We start from the raw sequence: 26,506 nt of genomic DNA, 5'->3' as shown, positions 1-26,506 counted from the left end.
CTCGGAGTTTGTGTTCAAGCTCAGCTTTTGTCAGGTCCCCTGCTGAGAGATTTTCCTCCAGTGTGCTCACCCTGCAGAATGCCCGCAGGAGCTGTCGCCAGAACTCCCTCTGGTCTGTGGGCTCCCTCCTCCTCTTGGACCTACACTGCTGGCCAGGTAGAGAGATGGGAGGAGACGGGAGATGGGTTTGATTTCACTTTCAGAATGGAAGAGAGTCTATAGAAATTATGTACACACACTTTCACATGATCGTTTTAATTAATCAGGGGTCTTGGGCTCTTGTTCTGAGATCACCTCTTTATTTCATTCATGTGTTCAGTCCCTTAATTGACAGTTATCGAGCACCGACTGTGTGTCAGGCATGGTGATAGATGATGGGGACAAAAATGAACAGAAAAGGTATAATCCATGTCCTCTGAGAATTTAGAAGTTATGAGATCTCGAGCAACTCTCTTAGTCTTCCTGAGGCTCATTTTCCTCATCTTAAGTGATTAGAATGGGAAATCATCAAAACTGGAATGAACCTATAAAAGTGTGATTTTTCTCTCCGTTTACTGGAATCATTAGATCCCTTGAGGAATCTGGAAAATTCAAAAATAGCCTACATTAAAGTCACCTGTGATCCATGATAAAGAATATCAATCTTTTGGTGTGTTTCTTCCTAGAGTTTTGCCATGTCTATGCAGACAACCATGTGTATAGGACAGAAACATATATGTATATCTAAAAATATTTATTTATTTTATTTATTTGGTTGCAACGGATCTTAGCTGTGGCACAGTGATCTCTGTGGCAGCATGTGTGATCGAGTTCCCTGACCAGGGATCAAACCCAGGCCTCTGCACTGGGATGTCTTAGCCACTGGACCACCAGGGAAGTCCTCACACATAAAGCTTTTGTTTAAGAAGTTTGGCATCATTTATTTTTTGGTTTGAAGCAGATTTTCTTTCTTAGTATTATTGCATAGGTATTCTTCATGTCATTGAATGTTACTAATATGCTTGTTAATGGCAGTTTGGCAATCTGTCATATATATATGTATCATAATATTTATCCCTCTCATTTAGGGCATTTAAATTATTTTCTCATTTTCATTGTTATAAATAAGGGGTAATACATGTCTCTGATTGCATCCTTTAAATGAACTCGTAGAAGTAGAATTTTGGTTTGAATGAGTTTTTGCCTTTTGAATATATATTGAAAAGTTTCCATCCAGGAATATAATATCAATTCACATGCCTGTTAGCTATATACAAGAGTCTTAGTTTCCTTGTATCTTCACTGATATGGATATGTGTACTTTGTAAATTTTTGCTAATTTCACAGGTGACAATACATATATTTTTAAAGTAAAAAATATAAGGTAGAATTTGGATGAGCTTCTCTTTATGTATCTTTTAACTATTTGCATTTTAAAAATCCCTATTTCTATCTTTTGCTTATTTAATATTATTGTTTTTCTAAATTTGTAAGAACACTCTTAAAGCTATCAGACCACTTTCGCATATGGCAGATATTTTCCTGCTTTGTGGTTTGCCTCTTGTGTATATATGTGTGCGCTCCGTCATCTCTGACTCTTGCGACCACGTGGACTGTAGCCCTCCAGGCTCCTATATCCACAGGATTTTTGAGGCAAGAATACTGGAATGGGTTACCATGCCTTCCTCTAAGGGATCTTCTTGACCAAGGGATTGAACCCATGTCTCCTGCATTGGCAGGCAGATTTTTTAACCACTGAGGCAACTGGGATGTCTGGTTTTCTTCTTACATATATGTGTTTAAGATAACAAGCATATATATGTATATATTCAGTTCAGTTGCTCAGTCATGTCCAATTCTTTGTGACCCCATGGACTGCAACACGCCAGGCCTCCCTGTCCATCAGCAACTCACGGAGTTGACTCAAACTCATGTCCATTGAGTCGGTGATGCCATCCAACCATCTCATCCTCTGTCATCCCCTTCTCCCACCTTTAATCTTTCCCAGCATCAGGGTCTTTTCAAACGAGTCAGTTCTGTGCATCAGGTGGCCAAAGGACTGGAGTTTCAGCTTCAGCATCAGTCCTTCCAATGAATGTTCAGGACTGATTTCCTTTAGGATGGACTGGGTGGATCTCCTTGCAGTCCAAGGGACTCTCAAGAGTCTTCTCCAACACCACAGTTCAAAAGCATCAATTCTTTAGCACTCAGCTTTCTTTATGGTCCAACTCTAACATCCATACATGACTACTGGAAAAACAATAGCTTTGACTAGATAGACCTTTGTTGGCAAAGTATTGTCTCTGCTTTTTAATAAGCTTTCTAAGTCAGTCATAACTTTTCTTCCAAGGAGCAAGAGTCTTTTAATTTCATGGCTGCAGTCACCATCTGATTTTGGATCCCCCCAAAATAAAGTCTGTCACTGTTTTCACTATTTCCCCATCTATTTGCCATGAAGTGATGGGACCAGATGCCATAATCTTGGTTTTCTGAATGTTGAGTTTTAAGCCAACTTTTTCACTCTCCTCTTTCACTTTCATCAAGAGGCTCTTTAGTTCTTCCTTGCTTTCTGCCATAAGGGTGGTGTCATTTGCATATCTGAGGTTATTGGTATTTCTCCATACAATCTTGATTCCAGCTTGTGCTCCATCCAGTCCAGCATTTCTCATGATGTACTCTGCATATAAGTTAAATAAGCAGGGTGACAATATACAGCCTTGATGTACTCCTTTTCCCATTTGGAACTAGTCTGTTTTTCCTTGTCCAGTTCTAACTTGCTTCTTGACCTGCATACAGGTTTCTCAAGAGGCAGGTCAGGTGGTCTGGTATTCCCATCTCTTGAAGAATTTTCCACAGTTTATTGTGATCCCCACATTCAAAGGCTTTGGCATAGTCAATAAAGCAGAGGTAGATGTTTTTCTGGAACTCTCTTGCTTTTTCAATGATCCAACAGATGTTGGTTATTTGATCTCTGGTTCCTCTGCCTTTTCTAAATTCAACTTGAAATCTGGAAGTACATGGTTCACGTAGTGTTGAAGCCTGGCTTGGAGAATTTTGAACATTACTTTGCTAGTATGTGAGATGAGTGCAATTATGTGGTAGTTTGAGCATTCTTTGGTATTGCCTTTCTTTGGGATTGGAATGAAAACAGACCTTTTCCAGTCCTGTGGCCACTGCTGAGTTTTCCACATTTTCTGGCATCTTGAGTGCAGCACTTTCACAGCATCATCTTTTAGGATTTGAAATAGCTCAACTGGATTTCCATCACTTCCGCTAGCTTTGTTTGTAGTGATGCTTCCTAAGGCCCACTTGACTTCACATTCCAAGATGTCTGGCTCTACGTGACTGATCACACCATCGTGATTATCTGGGTCATGAAGATCTTTTTTGTACTGTTCTTCTGTGTATTTTTGCCACCTCTTCTTAATATCTTCTGCTTCTGTTAAGTCCATACCATTTCTGTCCTATCTATCTATCTAACCATTTTTATCAGTACTGCTTCTTTTGCATTGCTGTTTAGAAAATTTTCCAATCATAAAGTTAGATGTATTTTAGGTATTTTCGTAGCTTTCTTTTTGGTCTCAAACTATGGGGTGTATTATGGGAATTTGTAATCTATAATATTCCATTTGTTTGTTTGTTTTTTCTACTGTTAAAGCCACACTGTATTTGTCCTGGTCTTTCGTATGTCAGATCTCCAGAACCGCTTTTCCCCACTTCTTCATCTTATCCTCTACGTTCCAGGAAATGACTCTGTCCTAACTTCACACTGCGCTGCTGTGCTGATTGTGCTCTTGCCCTGCTGGCAAGGACCTTCCAATTAAGCGGTGATTTTGTTTTTTTTCTTTTTAAAAAATATTTATTTATTTATTTGGTTGGTCTGGGTCTTAGTTTTGACATGCTGGCTCTTACCTGTGGCACGTGGGATATAGTTCTCTGACCAGAGATCGAACCTGGGTCCCCTGCATTGGGAGCACAGAGTCCTAGCCATTGGCCCACCAGCAAAGTCCCAAGCTGTGATATTTTTTAACGTCCTTACTTCATTGCTTATCTCATCTTTGAGTTTTAATCCTCAGTCCCTATTTTCTTAAATTAAATGACTCTAAACACTTGCCACTTAGAACGTCTACTTATTGTGGTAAATCTTTTGCAAAGAAAAAATTTCTTGATGTTTCTTCCTTGAGAGATTTATTAATGTCTTCTTCTGTGTCACATAATTTTTTCCTATGTGCCACTCATCAGAGCAGAAGGTTAAGGCCTGCCTCATGTCCCCAGTGTGTGTGCGTCAGCCTTGCATCCTTTCATAGTCCACATGAACCCTGTGAGGATCTTCTGAGCCAGTTTCAGCTCTAGGACTGGATGATGACAGGCCATTTCAGGAGCCCAGCAGCCTGGGTAGGAGACTTGGGTGGAGGAGTTTTATTTCTTCCTTCTCTGTGCTGTGAAAGGCCTTCTCTAGAGAGCCAGTCTTCTCTTCCTAGATTTCCAGTTGGTCCATCTTCTACTCTAGGTTTCTGTATCCAACCAATCAAGATGCACCGATCCAGGAAAGAGCCCCATTCATCAGAGAGAACCTCTGACACTTGGTGTTTCCTCTTGGTTCATCTGCATTTAACCTTGACTTCCTACTGAAGTTGCCTCCAATGTTTGTGGGGCTCAGCCCTGAGCCCTTAACCTAAGAGTGTTAAGGGGGAATCTGCCTGGGCAGCCTCTCCTCCTTCACGAGAGACGGAACCTCCATCCCACGTCAGCTAGACAGACATTCTCGGGCAACCAGGAAGTGACACCTTTGCTGTTTTGTTTCTGCCCTAATCGGCCCCTCTTCACGCTAGAATGAGTAGAAATAAATTGGTGGTTTGCGAGAAGCACTCTTCTATAATGATCAATCTGTTCCAGGTTTTCGTTTTTTCTTATAGTCCTTGGCTTATGTTAGCTGGTTTCTGGAAGAGGTATAATTAGATATCTATGATGAAATAAGATGGTGAGGATTTAACTGGGAAATCAGCAATGGATCTTAAAGCTTATTTGAAACAACATGTCTCCTGCCAGCCTCACAACTGTGATCAGAGGATAAAATGAGAGGATAAATGTGAAAGGACTTTGAAGGCTGTTGGGAACATTATGCAAATACCAAGTTGCTTTGTTACCGCCACATATTATGAGAGCAGAAATCAGTAGCCTTGTTGGAAGAAAATGTGAGCTGAGAATTTTTTAAGGAATGTGTGTGATTGTGGAAGATGGCAATTTAGGTGAAGCACATAGCCGTTCTGTTTCTATGTTTCACTCTCTCCTTTCACAGCGATACATCTGAAATAGAGGTTGGTCTTGCTCTTCATCCCTGCAAAGAGAAGGCTGGCCTGAATTTCCACTTTAGGCTGTTTCTTAGCATGCCAAGAGATTGTTTCAGCCAAAGAAACTAATCTGCAGATAGGTCTGCCCCCACACAGTGCCCAGCAACGGGGGCAAAGGCTTTAATTAAAATGAAAGGTTTGGTCATTTCTGGCCTATCTGGGAAGCTTAAAGTTGATGTGGTTTGAATGAAAATAATGACTTTTACTTAAAATGCAAATATTAATGCAAGAAAGAACCTGGGATTGACTCTCAGTGCAATTGAAAGATAGTATAATTTCTTTTTTGTTGTTTTTTTCCCCCTGAAATTAATGTTCCTTTTCCCTCCTGAAACTCTGTAATATATACATTTAATATGTTAGTAAGGTATATTTTTTCTCTTTTAAGTTCCTTTCAGCTGGCAGTTGGGCTTTAGGTATTAATGGATCTTTGAAAAAGTCATAAGGACTTGCTACTGTTTGTGTTTATTTGGATGACATAAGGCAGTTTGAGGGGTAGTTTTTTTCCAAGCCTTCTTGGTTTGATTGTCTGGACAGCATTTACCATCCCATAATCTCCATTCATACACAGAAAGCTAAAATGACCACATGGTGAAAAGTAGACATATTTACCAAAGAATTTGTATGGACCAAAATCAAGTTTTCAATTTTGAAGTAGCACGTACTGCTCTTCGGTTAAGTATGCTCATCTAATTACCAAGAATTACAGTGAAAACAGCGTGCATTTGAATGTTGATAAGGGTAAATGGAAATGTGGTCAATTATATCAGTATATGTTAAATGCATTCCAGATCAGTGATGCTTTTTACTAATTATAATTAGTATAAAGTAGACTTAATGAGGAATTACAAAGGCTTGAACATTGTGAAGTTATTATTATTTTTTTGTTAAAGATGAATTTGTTATAAAAATTAAAAAGAAAACATCCAGACTCTCACCCTAATAAAGTATATTTTCCTCTCCTCATCTCTTCTTGCTATACTTACGAATTTTTATTTAATTGTCATCATCATATATGAGCAATTTTGAGCTTTGCATTTTCCATCCAATATTCATTATGGAGAAAGCATTTTTTTTCCATTTGCAACTGAACATAAGGGCATTCAAGCAGACAGGCTGCTTGAACCCATCTCCTATTGTCAAAAGTGTAGCTGTCTCCCGATTTATTTTTTTGTTCCTATTTCGATAATGCTGCGATGAACATCTTTGCTCAAATGCAGTTTTAAGTTTCTGTAGGTAGGTTTTGTTTTTGGAATAAATGGAATGGGGTGAGATTTCTGTGCCAAATTTGATGCAGTGTCAGAGAGTTAAGGGAAGTCGAGAGTAGGGTAGTTAAGAGAAGTCACTTGGAGGATGATGCAGTAGGTGACTCCGTGTCCTGTCTGGGTGAAGAGGTGAACGTGCCAGGAAGAAAGAGAGGAGCTGCTGGCAGAGCTCCAGGGTAGAGGCAGGAACGTTCGACTGGGAGCCTCCTTCCCTCTGTCGACCAGCATCATTTGTGGCTTTGGGTCTGGATCAGACCGGCTGGGAGGGCGGTCCGTGCTCCTCTCACTGTGGACTGGACTGTCTTTGGGGTTTTGACTTTCCACCTGAAGTCAGTGTGGGGAGGCGTTGGCTCCAGCCCAGGCGGCCTGGGAAAAGCAACAGGAGGAAAAGAGAGGACCAGGCAAAAGGGATGCAGCTGAGTGATGAGCCAGATCCTAGATCCTATCAGCTGTCAATCCAGGCTCAGGTGGCGTTTGCCAAGGCCCTGTTTCAAGGCGGTCCTTCCAGCCAGCCTGGAGGCTGGGAAGCCAAAGGAGAAAAACAAGCCTTCAGTGGACAAAATCAGGAAGAAGGTTCAGACCGAACATCGCTCATCACTAATCACAGCAGAGCTACTCTTTTTTTTCCTTTTTTTTTCAGCTAATGGGTTTTTTTTTTTTTTTTACTTGTTTTGTCAAACTGCAAGTAAATAACCCGGTGAACTCTGTCTTTGCTGGAAATAGTCTTTTTGAAAGAAATGTTATATTTTAGGAAAGAATAAAAAAAAACCCTACCACAAAACAAGCTGCTTTATGAGATTTCCAATTTTGCCATGATTTTGTTCCCTCGGTAGACTGATGCTGCAGGGACTGTGATAAGAAGTTCTTCTGTGGTAACAAAAGCAAAATTGAAAACCTACTTCAGCCCCATTTGAGCTCACACTGTTATCACTTTGTCTTTTCACCAATTACCTGCCTGTGTGTGCTTTAGAGCAGCCCAGATTCTGTGGCCGCATTCAATGTCCTGGAGATTTTGACACCTTCTTTTATTGTTTTTTTTTTGAATTGTGGCAGTATTCCTAATATTTCCACTACCCCTTACCTCCAAAACCTCCACAACCCTGTAGAATAGCTGTACACATTTCAGACATCAACATATTTATCTGCAAAATGAAACGTGCTTGTTTGCACAGCAACATTCTCAAGAACACATAGAAGCTAAGCAATGATGTTGAAATCATCTGACACATATTTATATGGGGTTCCATTTCTCTGTCCTACCAGTCTTCCAAGCAAACAAGACTCCAGATAACCTTTGATTAAAACTTAAAATTCAACCTAGAAAGAGCTTCAGATATATTTCAAAAATCACACTTTAGTACTTTTTAAAATGTCTCTGATATTTTTCATATTCCCAATCAGTTCAGTTCAGTTGCTCAGTCGTGTCCGACTCTTTGCGACCCCATGAACCATAGCACGCCAGGCCTCCCTGTCCATCACCAACTGCCAGAGTCTACCCAAACCCATGTCCACTGAGTCAGTGATGCCATCCAACCATCTCATCCTCTGTCATCCCCTTCTCCTCCTGCCCTCAATTTTTCCCAGCATCAGGGTCTTTTCACATGAGTCAGCTCTTCACATCAGGTGGCCAAAGTATTGGAGTTTCAGCTTCAACATCAGTCCTTCCAATGAACATCCAGGACTGATCTGCTTTAGGATGGACTGGTTAGCAGTTTTAAATCCATTTAAAGACCTTAGAAGTGTCCAGCAGGTGTTTGGAGGTGCAGTCTTCTTGCTTGAGGCACAGTGAAGGAATGAAAGAAGTGATAAATGAGGCAAACCAGATAGGAAGGAGTCACACAATGTCCTGTGAACAAGATGCAACTTGCTATGTATTCTCTGAAATCACTTCCCCTTTGTGGCTAATCCAGGAAGGCAACCCATCAATCAGGAGATCGGCTAGAACCCAATTGTAATGACACGTGGAACCAAGTCATTGGAAAAGAAGGAAATAATTTCTGAGTAAAGAAGGGGTTGGGGGACTTGGAATCAGGCAGCAATGGATTCAAAGAGAATTCACCTTATAGAGACCACATAGAGCACAGTGAGAAACAGACTCTCCTATATAATGTCTCATTTGATTCTCCTGGAAACCCTAATAAATATCATTGCGCTCATTTTGTACAAGGAGAATGTGAGAGTTGTTTGGGTGGTTTAGTCACCAAGTCGTGATTGACTCTTTTGTGACCTGGCAGGCTTCTCTGTCTGTGGGATTTCCCAGGAAAGAATGCTGGACTGGGTTGCCACTTCCTCCTCCAGGGGATCTTTGCTGATCCAGGGATCCAACCTGTGTCTCCTGCATTGGCAGGTGGTTCTTCACTGCTGAGCCCCCAGGGAAGCTTGAGACTAGCTTTGATTATAATCAAATTAGAGTACATGACTCATTGCATGTCATGACTTGTGCGATATCACACAGGGAGAAAGTGGTTGAACTGGAACTGGGATTCTGAATTTCTGACTCTTTTATGGGTGTTTTTCAGCCCACCATCCTGCCTCAGGTAGCAGCTTGAAAGTTAGACGTTCAGTGTTATTTAGAGGTGAAGGGAGTTTGGATGGGCTCTCAGTTCAGCAAAGGAAGAGAGGAAAGATGGAAGGAACAAGAAATCAGTTTCTCCATGCTAGGCACGGGGCGGTCCAGACAGATAGAAATTCAGAGTCCTGCTGATCTGCAGGTGGTGGGGCTTGACTGGTTCAGTTGCATTTGGCTCCATGCATGTAGCTCGGCTCTAATCAGGCTTCTGTTCGAGATGCCGTGTGCACGCCCAGCTCCCAGGGCGGTGTTGTCCCCAGCTACTTAGGGCAGGACTTAGGGTGGGGGACTGGGCTCTTCTTCCCAGCTGATCCTTGTATCATTCCCTCTGCTGACTTATTCTTACCTTTGAAGACAACTGAACAGGATTCACTCCAGGCTAAAAGATCCCAGTGGTTGCACCTTTCTTCCCTAACTCTGCTTTTTAATCCTGAAATTACATTGTCTTGATGACATTGGGCAAGTCACTTAACCTATCTGACACATCATCCGAGGGGACCCATATGAACGTGCTCAAGTATTTTCTGTCGTGGCAGTCCAAACATGGGTTGAAAAAGAATTTCCAGGCACAGAGAATTTCAGAAGGGAGTAATTATTAAGAGTAGGAAGCTGATAATGAAGGCGCTTCGAGCACAGAGGGCTGACCTCCTGACAGACTAGGGAGAGTCGACACTTTGCATGAATCAGTAGCCAATTTTTATAGCCTCAAGACAAAGAAAATTCCTGTTGAAGGGTGGCATTAGGTGATGGGTGAGAGCATTATAGGGTGAGTATCAGGGTGGGCATATTTGCCTAATTAAGGGTCAGGGAACTGACCTAGATAAGGATCAGGGGGGTTTTGGCAACAGTTAAATGGACTTCCCTGATGGCTCAAATGGTAAAGAATCTGCCTGCAATGCAGGAGACCAAGTCCGGTCCCTGGGTTGGGAAGATCCCCTGGAGTAGGAGAGAAAGAGTTGGACATGACTGAGCAACAAACACTTTCACAACGGGGCTCAGTCAGTTTCAGAGATGACCTTGGTTCTGGCCTCTACATCCGGGGCTTGGTGCAAGGCCTCGCCCTGTGACCTTGGTATAACCTTCACGTTTTCTGAAGAAATTCCTTCTGGGCATTGGCAGTCACTGCCGATGTGTCCAGGGATTCTCAGTGCCTTCTCTTTCACAGTCTCTGCTTCTGCTTTTCCTTCCCAGAGTCGAAAACATGCCAGCAAAGTCCGACTGTATTACATGCTTCACCCCAGGGATGGTGGGTGTCCAGCCAAGAGGCTCCGATCAGAAAACGTGAGTATCTGACACCACGCAATATCCTTGGACAATTTGTTCTGTCGGCGAGAACCTTTGCCGGTCTGGGAATTCCAGTTATGTCCAGCCTAGTGGGAAAGCTAAGTGAGTCGAAATCGTTCTCATTAACCATGACAGAAAATATGACATGTAAGCAAGTCTTTTCCTTTTTTTTTTTTCCTGCCAGATCTTGCAGGATGCAGGGTTGGGAGACTTTTTGATGGTTTTGTGCTGGTACCTTGCGGAGAAATAACAGACGGAGGGGCTGAGACCGTCAGAGGCTGGGTGAGGGGAGGCGGGCACCTGGAGAAGACATGACCTAAGGGCAAACCTGTCAGAAATATCGGAGGCCCTGCTTTCTACATAATGTAGGTTTTCTTTGGTGTGTAAAACAGAGCACCAGTTTGTTCACTTATAATGAAAACTGTGCACATATCTTGCAAATAAAAATGTTCAGAGTTTTGATCAGTGTTACCTTTCCCTGAGGGAATGTTTACTTAGGGAAGACAAATAACAATTAGGCAGTCGCTTTGAGGGTTTAAAGTTAGAGCAGAGGGTTTCCCTTAGCCAGGCCGAGGCCAAGACTGTCTTGAGGAGCACCCCGTCCTCCCTGCGGGGGCCCCCCTTTTCCTGCCGAGTAGAATCTTCTTACCCATCCATGGCAGAGGTCCTCCATGATACCGACTGCAGATTAAACGCAGAAACGCCTCACCCTCTGAGGGCCGAGAAGCTGCGGGTGAAGAATTCACACCCCACCCTCTCACTGTGCTTGTGATCCTGCTTTTTTTTCTTTTTCTCCTGCTGCCATATCGATGCCAGTCTTCTTTTCTTATTAAAAATTAATACATAATCATTGAAGAGACTGGGCAAAACCTGCACTCGTTTGTTCTTCACAGGAGAGACGCAGAGAGAGAGAGAGAGGACGGTGAGAGAGAGAGAGAAAGGTGTGGGTTTCATGGGGTGACTGGTTAGAGCCCTACAGAGTGAGGCCCGGGGTGGATAGTTTTGCCTAATTAGGGGTCAGGAAGCTGACCGGTAAGGATCATGGGGGCTTTTGGCTGTGGTTACAATGGGGCTCGTACCTTCCATGTGACTGAAGGTAGAGAATGTCAGGGCTGGCTGGGTCCAGGGGTTTCAAGCCACGTCTCAGCATCCCCAAATGAGCTAACACGTGCAGACTCACCTGGATTCTGTGGATTTTTCTTCACTGCCCACTGAGCAGACCATAGACACACAAGCCACAGACCTGCCTTAAAGAGGCTTAAATATAGCGTGAGAGGTAAACATTGCATAAAAAAGCTCTGATGCTACAGTGTAGGCGTTTGTTAACTTTTGTACACAGCGCCTCATGGAGACAAAGGGTGGATGAGTCACGCCTGGGCCATGCGACCAGGGAAGGTGTCACTGCAGAGGTGGCGTGCGAGCTGGGGTCTTTGGGATTGGATGGGTGTACCAGATGGAAGCGGTGGGAGTGAGGAGGGTGGACGGGTGTTTTCTTGGGTGCATCCATAGCAAAACAACCTATTAAGCCACAGGAGAGTCGGCTTAAGCCAGCTTTTATGCAGTCTCAGAATCCTGTAGCCATGCTGGAGTCATACTCTCCGTCAGGTAGCTATTAAGAGAGAGAACAGAATTCGGTCGTTTCCCCTTGGAATTGTTCAACGATGTAGCCCTTCATTCAGTGGCCAATTAGCATCTAATCCTGAGAGTCAAAAACAATAGGGATTCATGGACACTTAACAAGGAGTTCTTGGAGCACAGATTATTATTGTCTGCCCACTCAAGTTCTAATCATGAGTGGTGCATGCAAAGCTGAGCTCCTAAGGAGTGATCCTTAGGAAAAAAATCTTTCCTTTGCAGGTTCCTTGGCTGGTCTAATAATTAAACTGACTTAAGACAGATGAACAGAGGAAACACAAATTGAATTCCATACGTGTGGGAGCCCCAAAGAGAAGAGACTCAATGAAGTGACCAAAGAAGGCAGCTTTTATGTTCTTAGTGAAGTGATAAATTTATAAGGAATTGAAAGGGCAAAGAAAGGCTTCTGGGCTTGGGGTAGCAAATTAGTGAAGAAGTACTGAGGTTTGTCTATAGAGGCTTCTTGGCCCTGGATTCTGTATCCCTGGTGATAAGGCTGGCCCTCTACCTCCTGGTCCAGGGAGGGTGGCTTTCACGTGGGAGATTTATCTCCTGCTTTCAGGGGGACAGGAGATGGTCAGAGTGTGCTTCCTGCACCTGCTGTTTCTTAAGTCACTGTACTAAAAAAATCAATACGTCAAAGTGGCGTGTTATAGGGTGGGGTGTCCTGTTCCCCTTCATAGGCAAAGAGGAAGGGACACTGGGACTCCTGCTGGTGGCCTTGAAGACACAGTCTTTGCTGCTCTGGTCAGACCCATGCTGTACCCCACTCAGGCTCGGGTTCTGCCAGACACCCTGGGGTCAGTTCCTAGCAGGAATGAAGGTCGGATTTTACAGCAAGAAGTATTTACAAGAGTTCTTTCCTGAAGGCCCCTTTGAGAACTCTTTCCTGGGTTTTGAAAACTTGGCTCTATCATTGGATTTGCTGATTCAGTCATTTCCTCTGACTCGTTAATCTTTGTCTATGAGCAAATCGGTAAATAGGAAAAGCAACCTGAAGATCTTACTCTTTGGAAGAGATGGTTGATGCTTTAACAGGCTGTATGGACATCTCACAGTGAAAGCTGTCGTTTCCATTAGGCATCCTGATGTATTGGCTGCAGTGTGGAAGGTTCCCCCAGCCCCTCTTCAGGGCCTTGAGAGTTGATGTTGTAACTATTTGAACCAATTTTATTTGATACAGATTCACATCTAAGGACTGAGACCCTGAATATACAAATCAACAATGGCTAGACCATACATAGGACTTCCCTGGTGGCTCAGATGATAAGGAATCTGCCTGCAATGTGGGAGACTCGGGTTCTACCCCTGGGTTGGGAAGATCCCCTGGAGAAGGAAATGGCACCTCACTCCAGTATTCTTGCCTGGAGAATCCCATGGACAGAGGAGCCTGGCAGGCACAGTCCATTAGGTTGCAGAGCCGGACTCGTCTGAGCAACAAGACATAGACCATATATAAAGCTATGACTTTCACCCACAACCTGCAGCCAGTACAGAAGACCAACCTAGTGATATATATATAGTAACCAGCCCAGGAACCTGCCTTCTATAAGTCAGATTACAGGACGTCAGACCACTGTCTATAGTAACAATCCAGGAAGTAAAAAACAGCCTTGTGACAATAGGTCCCGAGTGGCAGGACTTGATGAGTGGCTGACATCATCGCGAATTTCTGTCTCCATTTCCAACTCAGGACCAACTAGAAAAAGCCAAATATGCACCCCTGACCCATCACATTGGCTTCTTCCCATTTTAGGTGACCTGTCTGCCTTTCCCCACATCGGCAGCCTCAAGTCAGGGCACAGGTGAGACCTACCCTTTTTCCATTATGAAGTTTCCCCACGTCTCTGCTTGCCTTTGCATCTCCTCCAGATGCAGATGACGGCTGGCTGGCTGGCTCCCCGGCTGCAGCAAGCTCTACATCAACAGCCTTTCTTGTTCTCCTTTGGTTGGCGTTTCTTTCCATGGGGTGGTAAGACAGGGAGCGTGATAATAATCTATAATGTACAGGATCATCAGAAGATCCAACTGAGCAAACTCATTCATTGAGCACTTTGTTTTCAAAGTGCCTTCTGCAGGCATTGTTATTGCTGATCCTCTGCCCGCCAGCACCTGTGATCTCGGAAGGATGTCTTGCCTCGCTCCACTTGCCCCTCTCATCTTGCGCATCCTTCCACCTGCCCTGCTCCCGGGGGGGCTGAGGTTTGCATCCTGGTGTCACCTGATTGAGAACAATATCCAACAAAATGAGTGCTTCTGAAAATAGAAAACTTGTTGCTGGTTTTCCAAACCCTGACCACACATGAACCTTGGGCCACATTTGATTCCTAAAATTGATAGGTGATGGCAGCCATCCCTTTCCTGGGAATACTTGGTAACTGTATTTACGTACAGAGAAACAGAAGTGACTGTTATTATCCCCAGGGCCGTTGTCATTTCTGTTCCAGGTCGTTTGACCTTTTTTGTTGTTTGTTGTTTAAAAACTTAAGTTCATTTCTGCCTTTTGTTCTGGTCTTTCCAGCTTTTAAAAATGCCCTGCTCTGCTCTTTAGAATCCTCATTTGGATCCTCTGTGGTTTTTTGTTTTTCCTTGAAATTTTAGAGCAGGACATATTCCTCATGAGGCCACAGAGTAAAATTAAAGGCAAAATAAATTGCTACAGTTGATTGCCTTGGAGAAATTTTCAGTAATCCCGCGAGCATTCGAGCCAGAAAGGACTTAAAGATTATCTAGTCCACTGAGAGCCTTGGTTTTCCATCAATGGGCCCTTTTATTATCTTCTCACTCATGGATCGCATGCTTGAAAAAAAATTGTCTGCTTGGGAAACAGCACTTTGAAGTTGAAAGGTGATTTAACTTTACTTTTATTTTTATTCTGTAAAGATAAGTTAACTGCAAATTCAAATTGCCTGTCAGTATTAAGTAAACTGTTTTTACTTGGAGTTCATGTAATTCCTTCTGAGTGGGGAGACTTGACATTTGGTTAGTGCGATTGGACTTACCCACTCCTAAATATTTATACGGTTTTCCTTATGTCTGAAATATTTGGCATAGCTTGAGAACCTTCACTGTTGCATTCACAGGTTCCTAAATATTCTGAATTTCGTGTTGGGAGGATTCACTGTAATCCCCTTCCAACCCTGTAATTACAAAGGTGAAAATAAGGCTCAAAGAAGTACTGTGTCTTGTCCAAATTTGTAAAAAAAAGACCCTGTCTGCTACCCTAAATTCTATTCCTGGACTTCTTCTACATGTCTTGAAATTGTACCTTCTTTGGGGGCCTGGAAGCCATTGCTGGGTCCAGAGTCAGAAAGCATTGCTTCCCCGGGGGAGAGTATTAATAGTAACTGGCACTTCTCAGATGCTTCCCACCTAAATGCTTATACATTAACACATTTCATCCTCACAAGTCCTGTGTAAGGTAGGAGCTAGCGTTACTCCCCACAGAGGAGAAAACTGAAATTAAGTCATTTGATTCTGGTCAAACAGCCGGTAAGTAGCAGAGACAAGGCTGGGGAAATATAAAACACAACAAAATAGAATTCCCTCTGACCCCTGCAAAGTGGCTCACCATGCCATCCCTGGAGACAAGGGGTGCATGTCTTCTAAGTGCTGGGGCATAAAGATGGAAGCACATGGAACTTTCCTTAACAGGAGTCAGGATGTAGTGGGGGGGTTCCAATATGTGTAAATCATGTCTTTTCACATAGTGTAGCAGATGCTACCCTAGACATGTGGCTAGATGACTGTCAGTGAAAATAATCAGTAAGCAATCTATAATAGGAAGAGAAAGGAGTTTTATTTGAATGAAACTGAGGACTATAGCCCGGGTGACAGCCCCTCAGACGACTCTGAGGCACTGCTCCGGGAGCAGTGTGGTTCTCGGCACACTTCTCTGCCTTGTCAGAAATGAGAACATTAAAGTCAGGGATGCGTTCCTTCAGGTTTTCAAAAGGAAAACTGGTCCAGGACACGCACAGTGAGTCGGCGAGGCCTTGGTACCTAGGAAGGGGCTCTTACATAGAAGGAGGACGAGTGCTGGCTGACTAGGAAGGAAGGCAGTTCATCTTTCTCTTTTGACGTGGGCATTCTTCACTTCTGGTCACTGTGCCCTTTTCTTTAATAATTAAAGCAGATGTACAATGTAGATTTGATCATCACAAGCAGGCCATTCTGGTTAGCATAAAATTCCAGTTAACTCATGTATAAGCCAGCATGACGTCCCCAGACCTCAATGTGAATATGCGTTTTATCACTAGCATCTGGGCACAAGGGAGGGGACCCTGATCTCCCTTGGCAGGACGGGGGCAGGACAGTGTTTCCTAGAGAAAGTGACACTGAGCTGATTCTTTAAAAAAAAAAATTATTTGGCTGCGCTGGGTCTTGGTTGTGGCAAGTGGGATCTAGTTTCCTGACGAGACATCGAACCCAGGCCCCCTGCATTGGGAGCACAGAGTCTTAGCCACTGGACCACTAGGGAAGTCCCCAAGCTGATTCTAGAGGGTGGATGTGAGTGATCAAATGAAGAAGGCCAGGAAAGGCCTCTTCTGAGTATAGACTCGACATGAGTTGTGTCTTCAGAGAAATAAAATTCCAAGGTATCTTGAGATGCAAAGTGCTAATGGGTGGCTGTGTTTGTTTCCTCAGGCTCCTGTAACAAATGACCACTAACCGGTTAGCTTCCAACAACAGAAATTTATGCGCTCACAGTTCTTGCAGCTACAAATCTAGAATCAAGGTGTAGGCAGGACCTCCCTCTGGAGGCCCTGATGGGAAGTTAGGTCCGTGTGTCTATCCTGGCAAGGTAGCTGGCCACCCTTGGCGATCCTTGGTTTGCAACTGTGTCACACCAGTCTGCTTTCATCCCTGCGTGTGTCTCTGTCTTCTCATAAAGATGCCAGCCTTTGGATCTAGGCCCACTATCATCCAGTGTGCGGGCATGCTCGGTTGCTGTCTGACTCTTTATGAGCCCATGGACTGTAACCCACTAGGCTTCTCTGTCCATGGGATTTCCCAGGCAAGGATACTGGAGTGGGTTGCCATTTCTTTCTCCAGGGGATCTTCCTGACCCAGGGATCGAACCCTGGTCTCCTGCATTGCAGGCAGATTTCTTTACTGTCTGAGACACCAGGGAAGCCCGATCATCTGGTGTGAAGGCATCATAATCAATTACATCGGAAAAGATGCTATTTCCAAATAAGTTCACATGTCTGAGGTGGATATAACTGGGGAGACGGAATTCAACCAGTACAGCAGTGGAGACACAAATGGAGATTGGACGGTGGACAGGGGTACAAACTCATACTGTGCATAGTATTGACATTTGCTTGGTCAGCCTTTTCCATTGTCTCCAGTGGTCTGCTGCTGAATTCATGGGGATTTCTGAGTGAGGGATGTGTCTACCAACGATGTTGTGTCTTGGCTGCCAGCTACACATTTAGAGCTAACCATGGGGACGCCGTCCCTGGCTGAGCTACAGATTAATTTTACAGCTTTGCTTTGGACTTTCTAAATTGTAATTGCCATAGATTTATAATCAAGGGTTACAGTCACTGCACTGCACTGCCTCTCTTCCCCTTTTTCAGAGGGCTTCAGATAAAAGCTTCCTGTTTGAGAAGCTGGATGACAAGCTGTAAAGTGTGTGTAAACTGTTCTTTCATGGAATTTTAGAAATTACCTTGTCTGTGAGTTCCAATCTTTGGTCACTGCTGTGCAGTACACGACTTCCATCGTCCAGTTAGGGACAGGCCCGCTGTCTACATCTGGGAGACTCGAAGAGCAATTAGGAAATCCGTGGGTGCAAGCGAAGTATTTATTTATGTGTCTCATCTTAAGCCAGGAGTCAGATTATAGCCACTGGCCAGATGCAGCCGCTGCTTGTTTTGTAAGGTCTGCAAGCAAAGAATGGGTTTTACATTTTTAAATGTTGGGGAAAAGAAATTAAAAGGAGATTAGTACATCATAACATGAAAAAACGACATGGAGTTCAAATACTGATGCTTAAAAGTAAAGTCTTATTGGAACCCAGCCATTCTCAGTCCTCTCCAAACTGTCTAGAGCTCTCTTCACATCCCGCAGAGGAGCTGAGCAGTGGCGATGGGGCACTCTGTCCCACAAAACCTACAGTGCCCACCCTCTGGCCCTTCCCAGGAGGTGTTTGCTAACCCCTGGGTGAAGTGGATGCTTTTGGCAAAGGAAGAGTTGGGTTGTCACCTCTCTGGATGTGGATGTAGTCTCCCTACTCACAGGAGTGATCCCTTTGGAACATTCCAGTCTCTAAAGCTGCCTTGTCTTCCTTTTTTTGTTGGTGTATAATTCCCAGCTGGCTCAGTGGTAAAGAATCTGTCTGCCAATGCAGGGGACTCAGGTTCAATCCCTGGGTCGGGAAGATCCCCGGGCCAAGGAAATAGCAACCCACTCCAGTATTCCTGCCTGGAACATACCGTGGATGGAGGAGCCTGGTGGACCACAGTACGTGGGCTTGCGAAAGAGTTTGGACACAACTGCGTGACTAAGCAACAGCAAACATCATTGCTTGATGCTGGTGTGCCAGTTTCTGCTATACAGTGAAGTGAATCAGCTGCATGTATGCATATATGCCCTCCTTCCTGGACCTCTTACACACCTGCTCCCTCTCCCCTCATCCCATCCCTCTAGGTCATCACAGAGCCCTGAGCTGAGCTCCCCGTGGCTTCTATTTATTTCAGGAGTTTCATTTTTTTTAGGGCCCAGCAGGTAGAAGGTCGCACAGAATAGAAAACACCATTCCCACCACTGAGCGGGAACTCCGTTGCTATTTTGCTTTGTTTCTTTCAGTACCGATAGACTGGAATATATGAACAGGTTATGTTGCAGGAATCTGTGTGAAGCCTGCCTGCAACACTGTAGAAATAATGAGAATGGTTTCTTTCTTCTGCCATCTATCCACCAAAACTCAATTTACGGTAAGCAGAACTCCTGAGTTTTCTGAGACAGCCCTGATTTAGAATATTTTTTCTTGTCACCACAAATCAACGAGATGTCCTGAAAAGACTAATATTTTCTCAGGAAACTGTACCCAAAAGTGGAGTAAAAACTTTTATTATACAAACACACAAATGATAATTTAAATGAAAAAAACAGATGTGAATGTGAAGTATGACAGGTGAGCTGTATACAACTTCTTAGGCCTGAGATTAGATCTATAGCTTGGGACTCTGGTTCTGAAACTCATTTATACTAAAATATGTATCATAGCCATGACTTCTGTCTAGAATCTGATCCAGAGGAGAGGAAAGAATTCCCCAAAATGACAACTATGGACTAATTTTTTAAAAGATGGATGCAGCGTCACGGATGTTTGATTACTACAAGCTTCGTGGCCCTCCCGCCGTACTCTAATTTTGTTATTGCTATCATTGGATAAATTCTCTCCTTAGCCAGCAAGTTACGATGCCCTTTTTTATGTGTCAGGCTTTTTACTAATAAATACATGGTAGATATTTCATTTGAACTTTACAAGTGCAAGTAGGAATCTTTATTGCCTCCATTTTAAAAGAATGTGAAGGCTGAAGCTTAGGTCAAGTATTTTATCCAAAATTGTACACCGTGTAAGTGATGCGAAATACTGTACAGATTGAATCTCAGATCTGAGCTCTGAATTACTATGTATTCTTCACTTATTCATCCATGTATGTACGGATTTGAGAGTCGGACATAAAGAAGGCTGAGCACCGAAGAATTGATGCTTTTGAACTGTGATGTTGGAGAAGACTCTTGAAAGTCCCTTGGACTGCAAAGAGATCAAACCAGTCAATCCTAAAGGAAATCAATCCTGAATATCCATTGGAATGACTAATGCAAAAGTTGAAGCTCCAATACTTTGGCCACCTGATGCGAAGAACTGACTCATTAGAAAAGACCCTGATGCTGGGAAGGATTGAAGGCAGGAGGAGAAGGGGATGACAGAGGACAAGATGGTTGGATGGCATCACTGACTCAATGGACATGGGTTTGAGCAAGCTCAGAGAGATGGTGAAGGATAGGGAAGCCTGGCATGCTGCAGTCCACGGGGCTGCAAAGATTAGGACACTACTGAGCGACTGAACAACAACTTCATTTATTTAATCTTTCCTATTGATTGGCTGTCTACCAAGAGTCAGGGGCTGGCTTAATTGTGGATAACTTAATAGTGAATGAAACATATAGTCTCTGTTTGCAGTGTTTACAGGATAGTGTGGGGAATGGACAAATAGATAAATGAAGGAACATAGTGGAAAAATTTAGAACTTGGGAAATCATACGGTCTTTGGAATCAGGGAAGTCTTCCGAACAAATGAGGCTTGAGCTGTGTCTGAAAGATGAGTAAGTGTCAGTCAGAGAATTCTAGGTAGACGGAACAGCATATGTAAAGCATCTACACTCAGAAAAATCACAGCAATTTAAGGAAAAAGGAATAACAAGAAAGTCAGCCTGGCTGGTGCTCAGAGGTAGAAGCTGTGTGGTGAGATGGAGAGAATGGATTTGGGGAAAGAAGGGCCTCCTCTTCTTTGAACTGTCATCTATCAAGCTTTCAATTGTCTCTTGTGTCAGTGAAAATCATCAATAAGCAATCTAAAATAGGAATGCATGCATGCTAAGTCACTTCACTTGTGTCCAATGCCTTGCGACCCTATGGACCATATCCACCAGCTCCTCTCTCCAAGGGAATTCTCCTGGCAAGAACACTGGAGTGGGTTGCTGTGCCTTCCTCCAGGGAATCTTCCCGACCCAGGGATCGAACCCACATCTCTTATATCTCCTGCACTGGGCGGCGGGTACTTTACCACTAACACCACTTGGGGAACCCCACAATAAGAATAGAACGTTTTATATTTGAGCCAAATTGAGGACTATAGCCCAGAAGATGGCTTCTCAGATGATTCTGAGAAATTGCCCTGGAGATACATGGTTTTCAGCACAGCTTTATGTCTTGTCAGAACAAAGAACATAAAGCAAGTTGGGAATACATTCCTTTAGGTTTTCAAAATTCCAAATTGGCATGTATACAGAGTATGGCCTTGGTGCCTGGGAAAGGGGGTCTTCTCAAGGAAGGAAGACCAGCATTGGTGTCTCAGGAAGGGAGATGTTTCATCTTTCTTTTTAATGTGGACATTCTTTACTTCTGGTCACTGCACCCTTTTCTTCAATAATTAAAGCAGACGTACACTGTAGGTTTGATCGCCACAGACAGGCAGTTTTGGTTATCCCACAATTCAAGTTAACTCATGTCAAGTCAGAATAACTTCCCAAGACTTCGATACATGAGCATTTCTTTTATCGACTGAAAGAGGGTGGCATTGGATGAGGGTAACAGCAGGGGAGAAAAATGAGAAATGCATAGATCTGAGGAACAATTACTTAGGTAAAAAAAAAAGGATGAAGTGGATAATGGTTGTGAGAGGTAAGATCGTTTTTGAATAGCTTCCATCTTTAGATCTTACACAACTGGACGGTTACTGCCCCCCTGCCCAAGTTGCCTAGAGGTGAATTCTCCCCCTGCCAAGGGGTAGGGGCAGCAAGAGAGAGGGTCTGGGGGACTTTGTCCTCAGCGCTTCTTTTCCGTCAAGCCTTTCTGTCTCTCTGATGGTTAGGGTGAGGCAACTCAGGAAGGAGCCCGGGGTGGGGGTACCCACAGAGTCACAGCTAGAGGTGCCCTCCTGGTGCACTGATACACAAAACCAGAAAAGCCTGTGGTGCGAGTTCAAGGCAGGCACCAAGTGAGGGGCTGGGGAGAGCCAAGTGTCAGAGCCCTGGTGCCTTGAATGAAGGATACCAGCAGGAGGTTATTGGAGGGCTTCCAGAGGGGATGGAGAAGTTGGCAGTGGTTAGCCAATGTGCTTCCAGCTGGAGGACAGAGGTTATTCGGAAGGCGGGAACAGCTCAAATGTGGTCTTGGGACCCAGGTCCAGTGATTCCCAGGGTGTCCATCCTGTTCTTTCTTCATTTAAAATGCAGAGATGGGGGACTTCTTTGGTGGTACCAAGGTTAAGACTCCATGCTTCCAATGCAGGGGCTGTGGGTTTGATCCCTGGTCAGGGAACGAAGAGCCTTCGTGTTGTGTGGTGTGGCCAAAAAAATAAAATAAGTAAAATAAAATGCAGAGATGTTTTTAACCTGCCCAGAAAGCACAGTTTTAGGTTTCTCAAGTGCATGGTCTTTACTTATTCACCTTAGCACCTCACACAGAGGGAGGTCCATAAATGATTGTTCGTATCTTCATAATAAGCTATTGTCCCATTGCTGTTTTCTTTAAAACAGTTATGAGTTTAAAAATAGCTTTAACAAAAGTTGTCATTTGTATAGAAAGTCTTCTAGAACATTTCCTTGAAATCATCCTTTGGTTATATGCCTGTCAAAGTGGCCTTATTAAGGAATATTTTGTGCAGTTGGCTGTGTTAAAGAAAATCTTAGCGCTGTGGGCAGTTTCCACAAGAATCTTGACCAGTTTCTCTGTCCCACAGGGGTCGTGTTCAAATAGGAAAAACCCAAAGAAGAGGAGAGGCAGGTCCTTGGAGGGCGTGCTCTCATAGCACGGGGCGGTCCCTTGAGCAATTGCTTCTGATCATGGCCAAACATCCTGACTCTGTTGTCTCCCGACAAGCCCTGCTGCCCTCTTGTTGGCCGCCACTGCTGCTGGGCATTGCTTGCCTTCTCCTGTCTGCTTTAGAGACTTGATCTTTTTTTTTTTTTTTTTTTTTTTTTTACCAGAAATCAAGGCTGTGTGAGCAGGAGTCGGTGTGCAGCTAACAGAGGCAGATGGCCTTCCCGAGAGGCCAACCTTCTCTCATCCTTAAGAGTAAAAGGACGTGAGAGTCGAGATGTCCTCAGGAGGACAGTCTGGCATTGACTCTCGAGTAAAGAGGTTGTCCATGCCTGCTGGGTGATCTTGAGACATGGACGAGGATGGGTCTAATTCCTGTGTGTGTCTCTTGGGTCCTTGAAAATGAATCAAAAGATAGTTTTGTGTAGGGTAGTTTGACTCAAAGAATCCTGGTGACCACAGGTTGCCAACGAGCTGTTGGATCTGTGATAATTGCTCTCCTGCTGACCTCGGCTCTGAAATACGAGTTGCTGTGTTGACTTTTTCAGCAGGGGTTCCCAGGAGCCTGCCTGCATGGTGGTGACTCGCTGGCACGTGACAGCTGGGGGTCTCTGGGGTCTACATCTCTCTCCACCCTCTCTGCTGTGTCTCCTCCAGTCAGGTGTCTGCATCTCCAGCATATCTTCCCCATCTGCATTTTTATCCCCCCCTGATAGATTTCCTTGGTTGACATGCTAGAATCGTGCAAAATGTTAGTTTATTTTTCTCTTAAATCCCAATTCAATCCTGAAAATTTTATCACTCATGTTTAATCAGGTTTCCTTCCTTCGGTGTCAGAATCCATCCATCTTCATCTCTTCCTCAGTTTCAGGGATCAGAGTGAGGGCGTCTTGCCTCCCTTCCCTGCTTTGTCCCACGTGGCTTCATGAGTCTGGACCCTCATTGCAGCCCTGCCATAAATCACACCTGCTATCACCCCATTATGTGACCCGGTGTGTCCCCATTCTGGTTCTCCTTTGTCACCTCTGGGCAATCCTCATGCTCCAAATATTATTCTTGCAGAACAAAGAAATCTGTTTCCTTCACTACCTTCTGGCTCACGGCCATTTGGGCTGTGTTTCGGTTGATGTGTTCTTTTAGAAATAAATGTAAATTTTTCTTCTTGCCTCAGAATCGGACAAGGGGTCGTGACATTGGAATACAAAATACATTTATAACTTCACGTGACCTAGATCTGGTGTGGGTAATGCTGAGACAATGATGAATGTCTCCCGATAAACACCAGCAAGCCTTGCAAAAATACATTCTGAGAGTAGAGGTGATGCACTGAGTCTGACTAATTCGCAGTAAAATGGCCTTTTAGACTTGGATCCATTTGACCCCTCCCGTGCACCTGCTCTGTATCACAGACAGCCCCGGGAGCTCGGCTTGCGCGAGCTGTTGTCATTCTTAGAACCTTTTCTCATGTGAGCAGATACTGTTCCCATTTTACAAATGAGATGAAGAAGGTTCAGGGGCAGGTCATCTAATTCTAGAGACTTTCTCATCCTCCCACCTCCCTGTGGCGACCTTTGATGCATCAGATTTCTTTGTTTTTAAGCACACATTTTTACTCCTGGCTCAGCCATTTCATAACATTGATGACATCAGTAGTGTTCGTTTCCTGTGGAACATTCCGTACGGGAGTGACTCAAAGAAATCTTCCCCTCAGAGCCTGCTGTGGGCTGGGGCCATGTTTGCTGGGTCATCCCGGTCACATTGTTGGTTTTTTCCCCCCAGGTCCCTACCAAGGGTTGATGGCCTTACGGACTTGTAGGAAGTCTGAGGTGCCACCAGGTTTGGTGTCGTGTGAATGGAAAGTCATAGACCTTGGGAATGTCTCTGGCATTGAATATGGCCTCCAATTCCTGCTAGTTGGGTGACCATGGTCAAGTGTCTTAATTTTTCTGAGACTTAGTTTCCTCATCTTGTTGCCAAAATCTTGGCTCCCTGTCCACCAGTGCCGAATAGAAATACAGAGACAGAGTTTGGAGGAAATAGGAAGAGTGGCTTTATTCCTTTTGTGGGGGAAGGGGCAGAACACCACAGGCTAGCACCTCAAAAACTGCATCCTCTTCTCTGGGGAACTGGGAGAGGTTTTATATCCCAATGGAAGTCTTCCATTTTATTTTTCTTTTACAAAATTTCAAACCAGCCCCAGCTGGCATCAGGCAACTCAGCAACTGGGTCTGGTGTCCCTGAAGATATTGGTCTGTGACCTTCCTTCTGAAATGCAGAAGCCTATAAGAGAGTGTTAGGTCAGAAGAATGCCAGATGCAGAGTGCAATTCATATGTGGTCTGAGAGTTATTAGCTTTGTGAAGGACACATCCAGCTTATAAGGCTTGTAAGTCTTTGTTAGTAGCAACAGCTAAAGAATAAGCAAGGTCTCATTTCTGTTTTTGCTGCAACAATCTGAAAAATGGTGGCAACAACCCTTATGTTCCAGGACCACTGAGACGAATGTACTTGATGTTTATATAAAGTAGGGAGCCCAGCGTCTGGTGGGAGAGAGATGCTCCGTACCTGTTATCTTTTTCTCCTTTCTAACAGCCCTAATAATGGTGAGTGTCTTTCCAATGCTGATAGAGGGAGAAGCGCACACCGGACTGGTTAGAATGAGCCAGTGGCTAAATTCAATGGTCTGTATCCAGAAAACCAAAGGATGCTGAGACATACATTTTCTGTAGAAGCCCTACGTGATGGCCAAGGAGCTAGACAGGCTGAGGGGCAATATTACAGTGTTCAATAACATTCTTGTTCTAAGGAACCTAAACTAATACAAAGAGTGAAAAAGATGGTGTTGGTCTTTGCACATCGGAGCTTTGCTTGGAGGAACACGTTCGTCTTGTCATGACTTGGGCTGCTCCCCAGCCCCAGTCGTTGAGTCTAAGCAGGAGAGACTTAGATGTTTGGAACAGCTGGGGTGGCAGCATGCACGCCCCTTGGCCACGTGCATGGTGGGGTTGGTCGTACTGTATTCCTCCTTTCCGCTCACGGGTGGCATTATTCAGTCATGGCACAGCGACTTTAATAGATATTAAAAATGCGGCTGTTTAACCATGTCATTCTTCCAGCTCCATCAAAACTCTCTCTGGAGCTTATGTGAGTGAATGGTGCAGGGCCATTGCCTACTTGCAGTGGGGACCGTTTCTCTTGATCTGTGACACTGTATAGCCAAATAGTCCTGTAATCATGTGTAATTTGTCTATTAGCTTTGTCCCTTTGCCAAGAAGAGTTAAAAGGAAAATTGTGTAGAAAAGGAGATTATTTTTATTGTGAATTCCTGATGGAAAAAGGCATTTTTCTTCAAAGTTATTAACTGGGTTGTATAGCTGACCTTTCAAGGAATGTCTATAGCCTCAGATACTCAGCAAATATTATCCTCTGTATAATTTAAAGTCATTAGAATTTGGGCTATATGCACTGAATAAGTATTGTAAGATACTTGCTTATTATAATAACCAAGACAATGTTGATTTTTAAAATTGTTGGTATTTTATTGTAAAAGAAAAAAAAAAGTATTGTTTCCTTGCTGTACTGAATGATGGTTGACCTTTGCTTATTAAATTTCCTCACCACATTTCAGCTGTACATAATCCCAGAAGGTCACTGGTTGGCATTAACAACCCCAGAAATGAATGGTCATGATGTCACATCCCAGAATTGACAAATTAGTTTGTTTGATCTCTCGTTACCCATTATTTTCATTGCTGTAATGGAGAATGGAAAAATTCAAGATGGGATTAAGGCTTGAAATTTCCTCAACACTAAGAAATAAGGTTAGTGAGTGTGTCCTTCCTGTCCTTCCTTCTCTCCATATAGTC

General features: G+C 43.9%; 1 protein-coding gene across 3 annotated transcripts in view; it reads left to right on the top strand.

Annotated features, from left to right (window-relative positions):
* ZMAT4 (zinc finger matrin-type 4) overlaps positions 1 to 26,506 on the top strand; it is a 361,620-nt gene that overhangs the window by 122,706 nt on the left and 212,408 nt on the right. For all 3 annotated transcript variants that reach the window (XM_043893609.1, XM_043893611.1, XM_043893610.1), the window contains exon 3: positions 10,353 to 10,442. In XM_043893609.1, the coding sequence (XP_043749544.1) occupies positions 10,353 to 10,442 (90 nt within the window). The remainder of the gene's footprint in view (positions 1 to 10,352; positions 10,443 to 26,506) is intronic.

Source organism: Cervus elaphus, chromosome 32 (assembly GCF_910594005.1).
Source record: "Cervus elaphus chromosome 32, mCerEla1.1, whole genome shotgun sequence".
Taxonomy (NCBI): Eukaryota; Metazoa; Chordata; class Mammalia; order Artiodactyla; family Cervidae; genus Cervus; species Cervus elaphus.
Note: the sequence above shows the minus strand (reverse complement) of the source record. Positions and strands in the feature narration are given on the sequence as shown.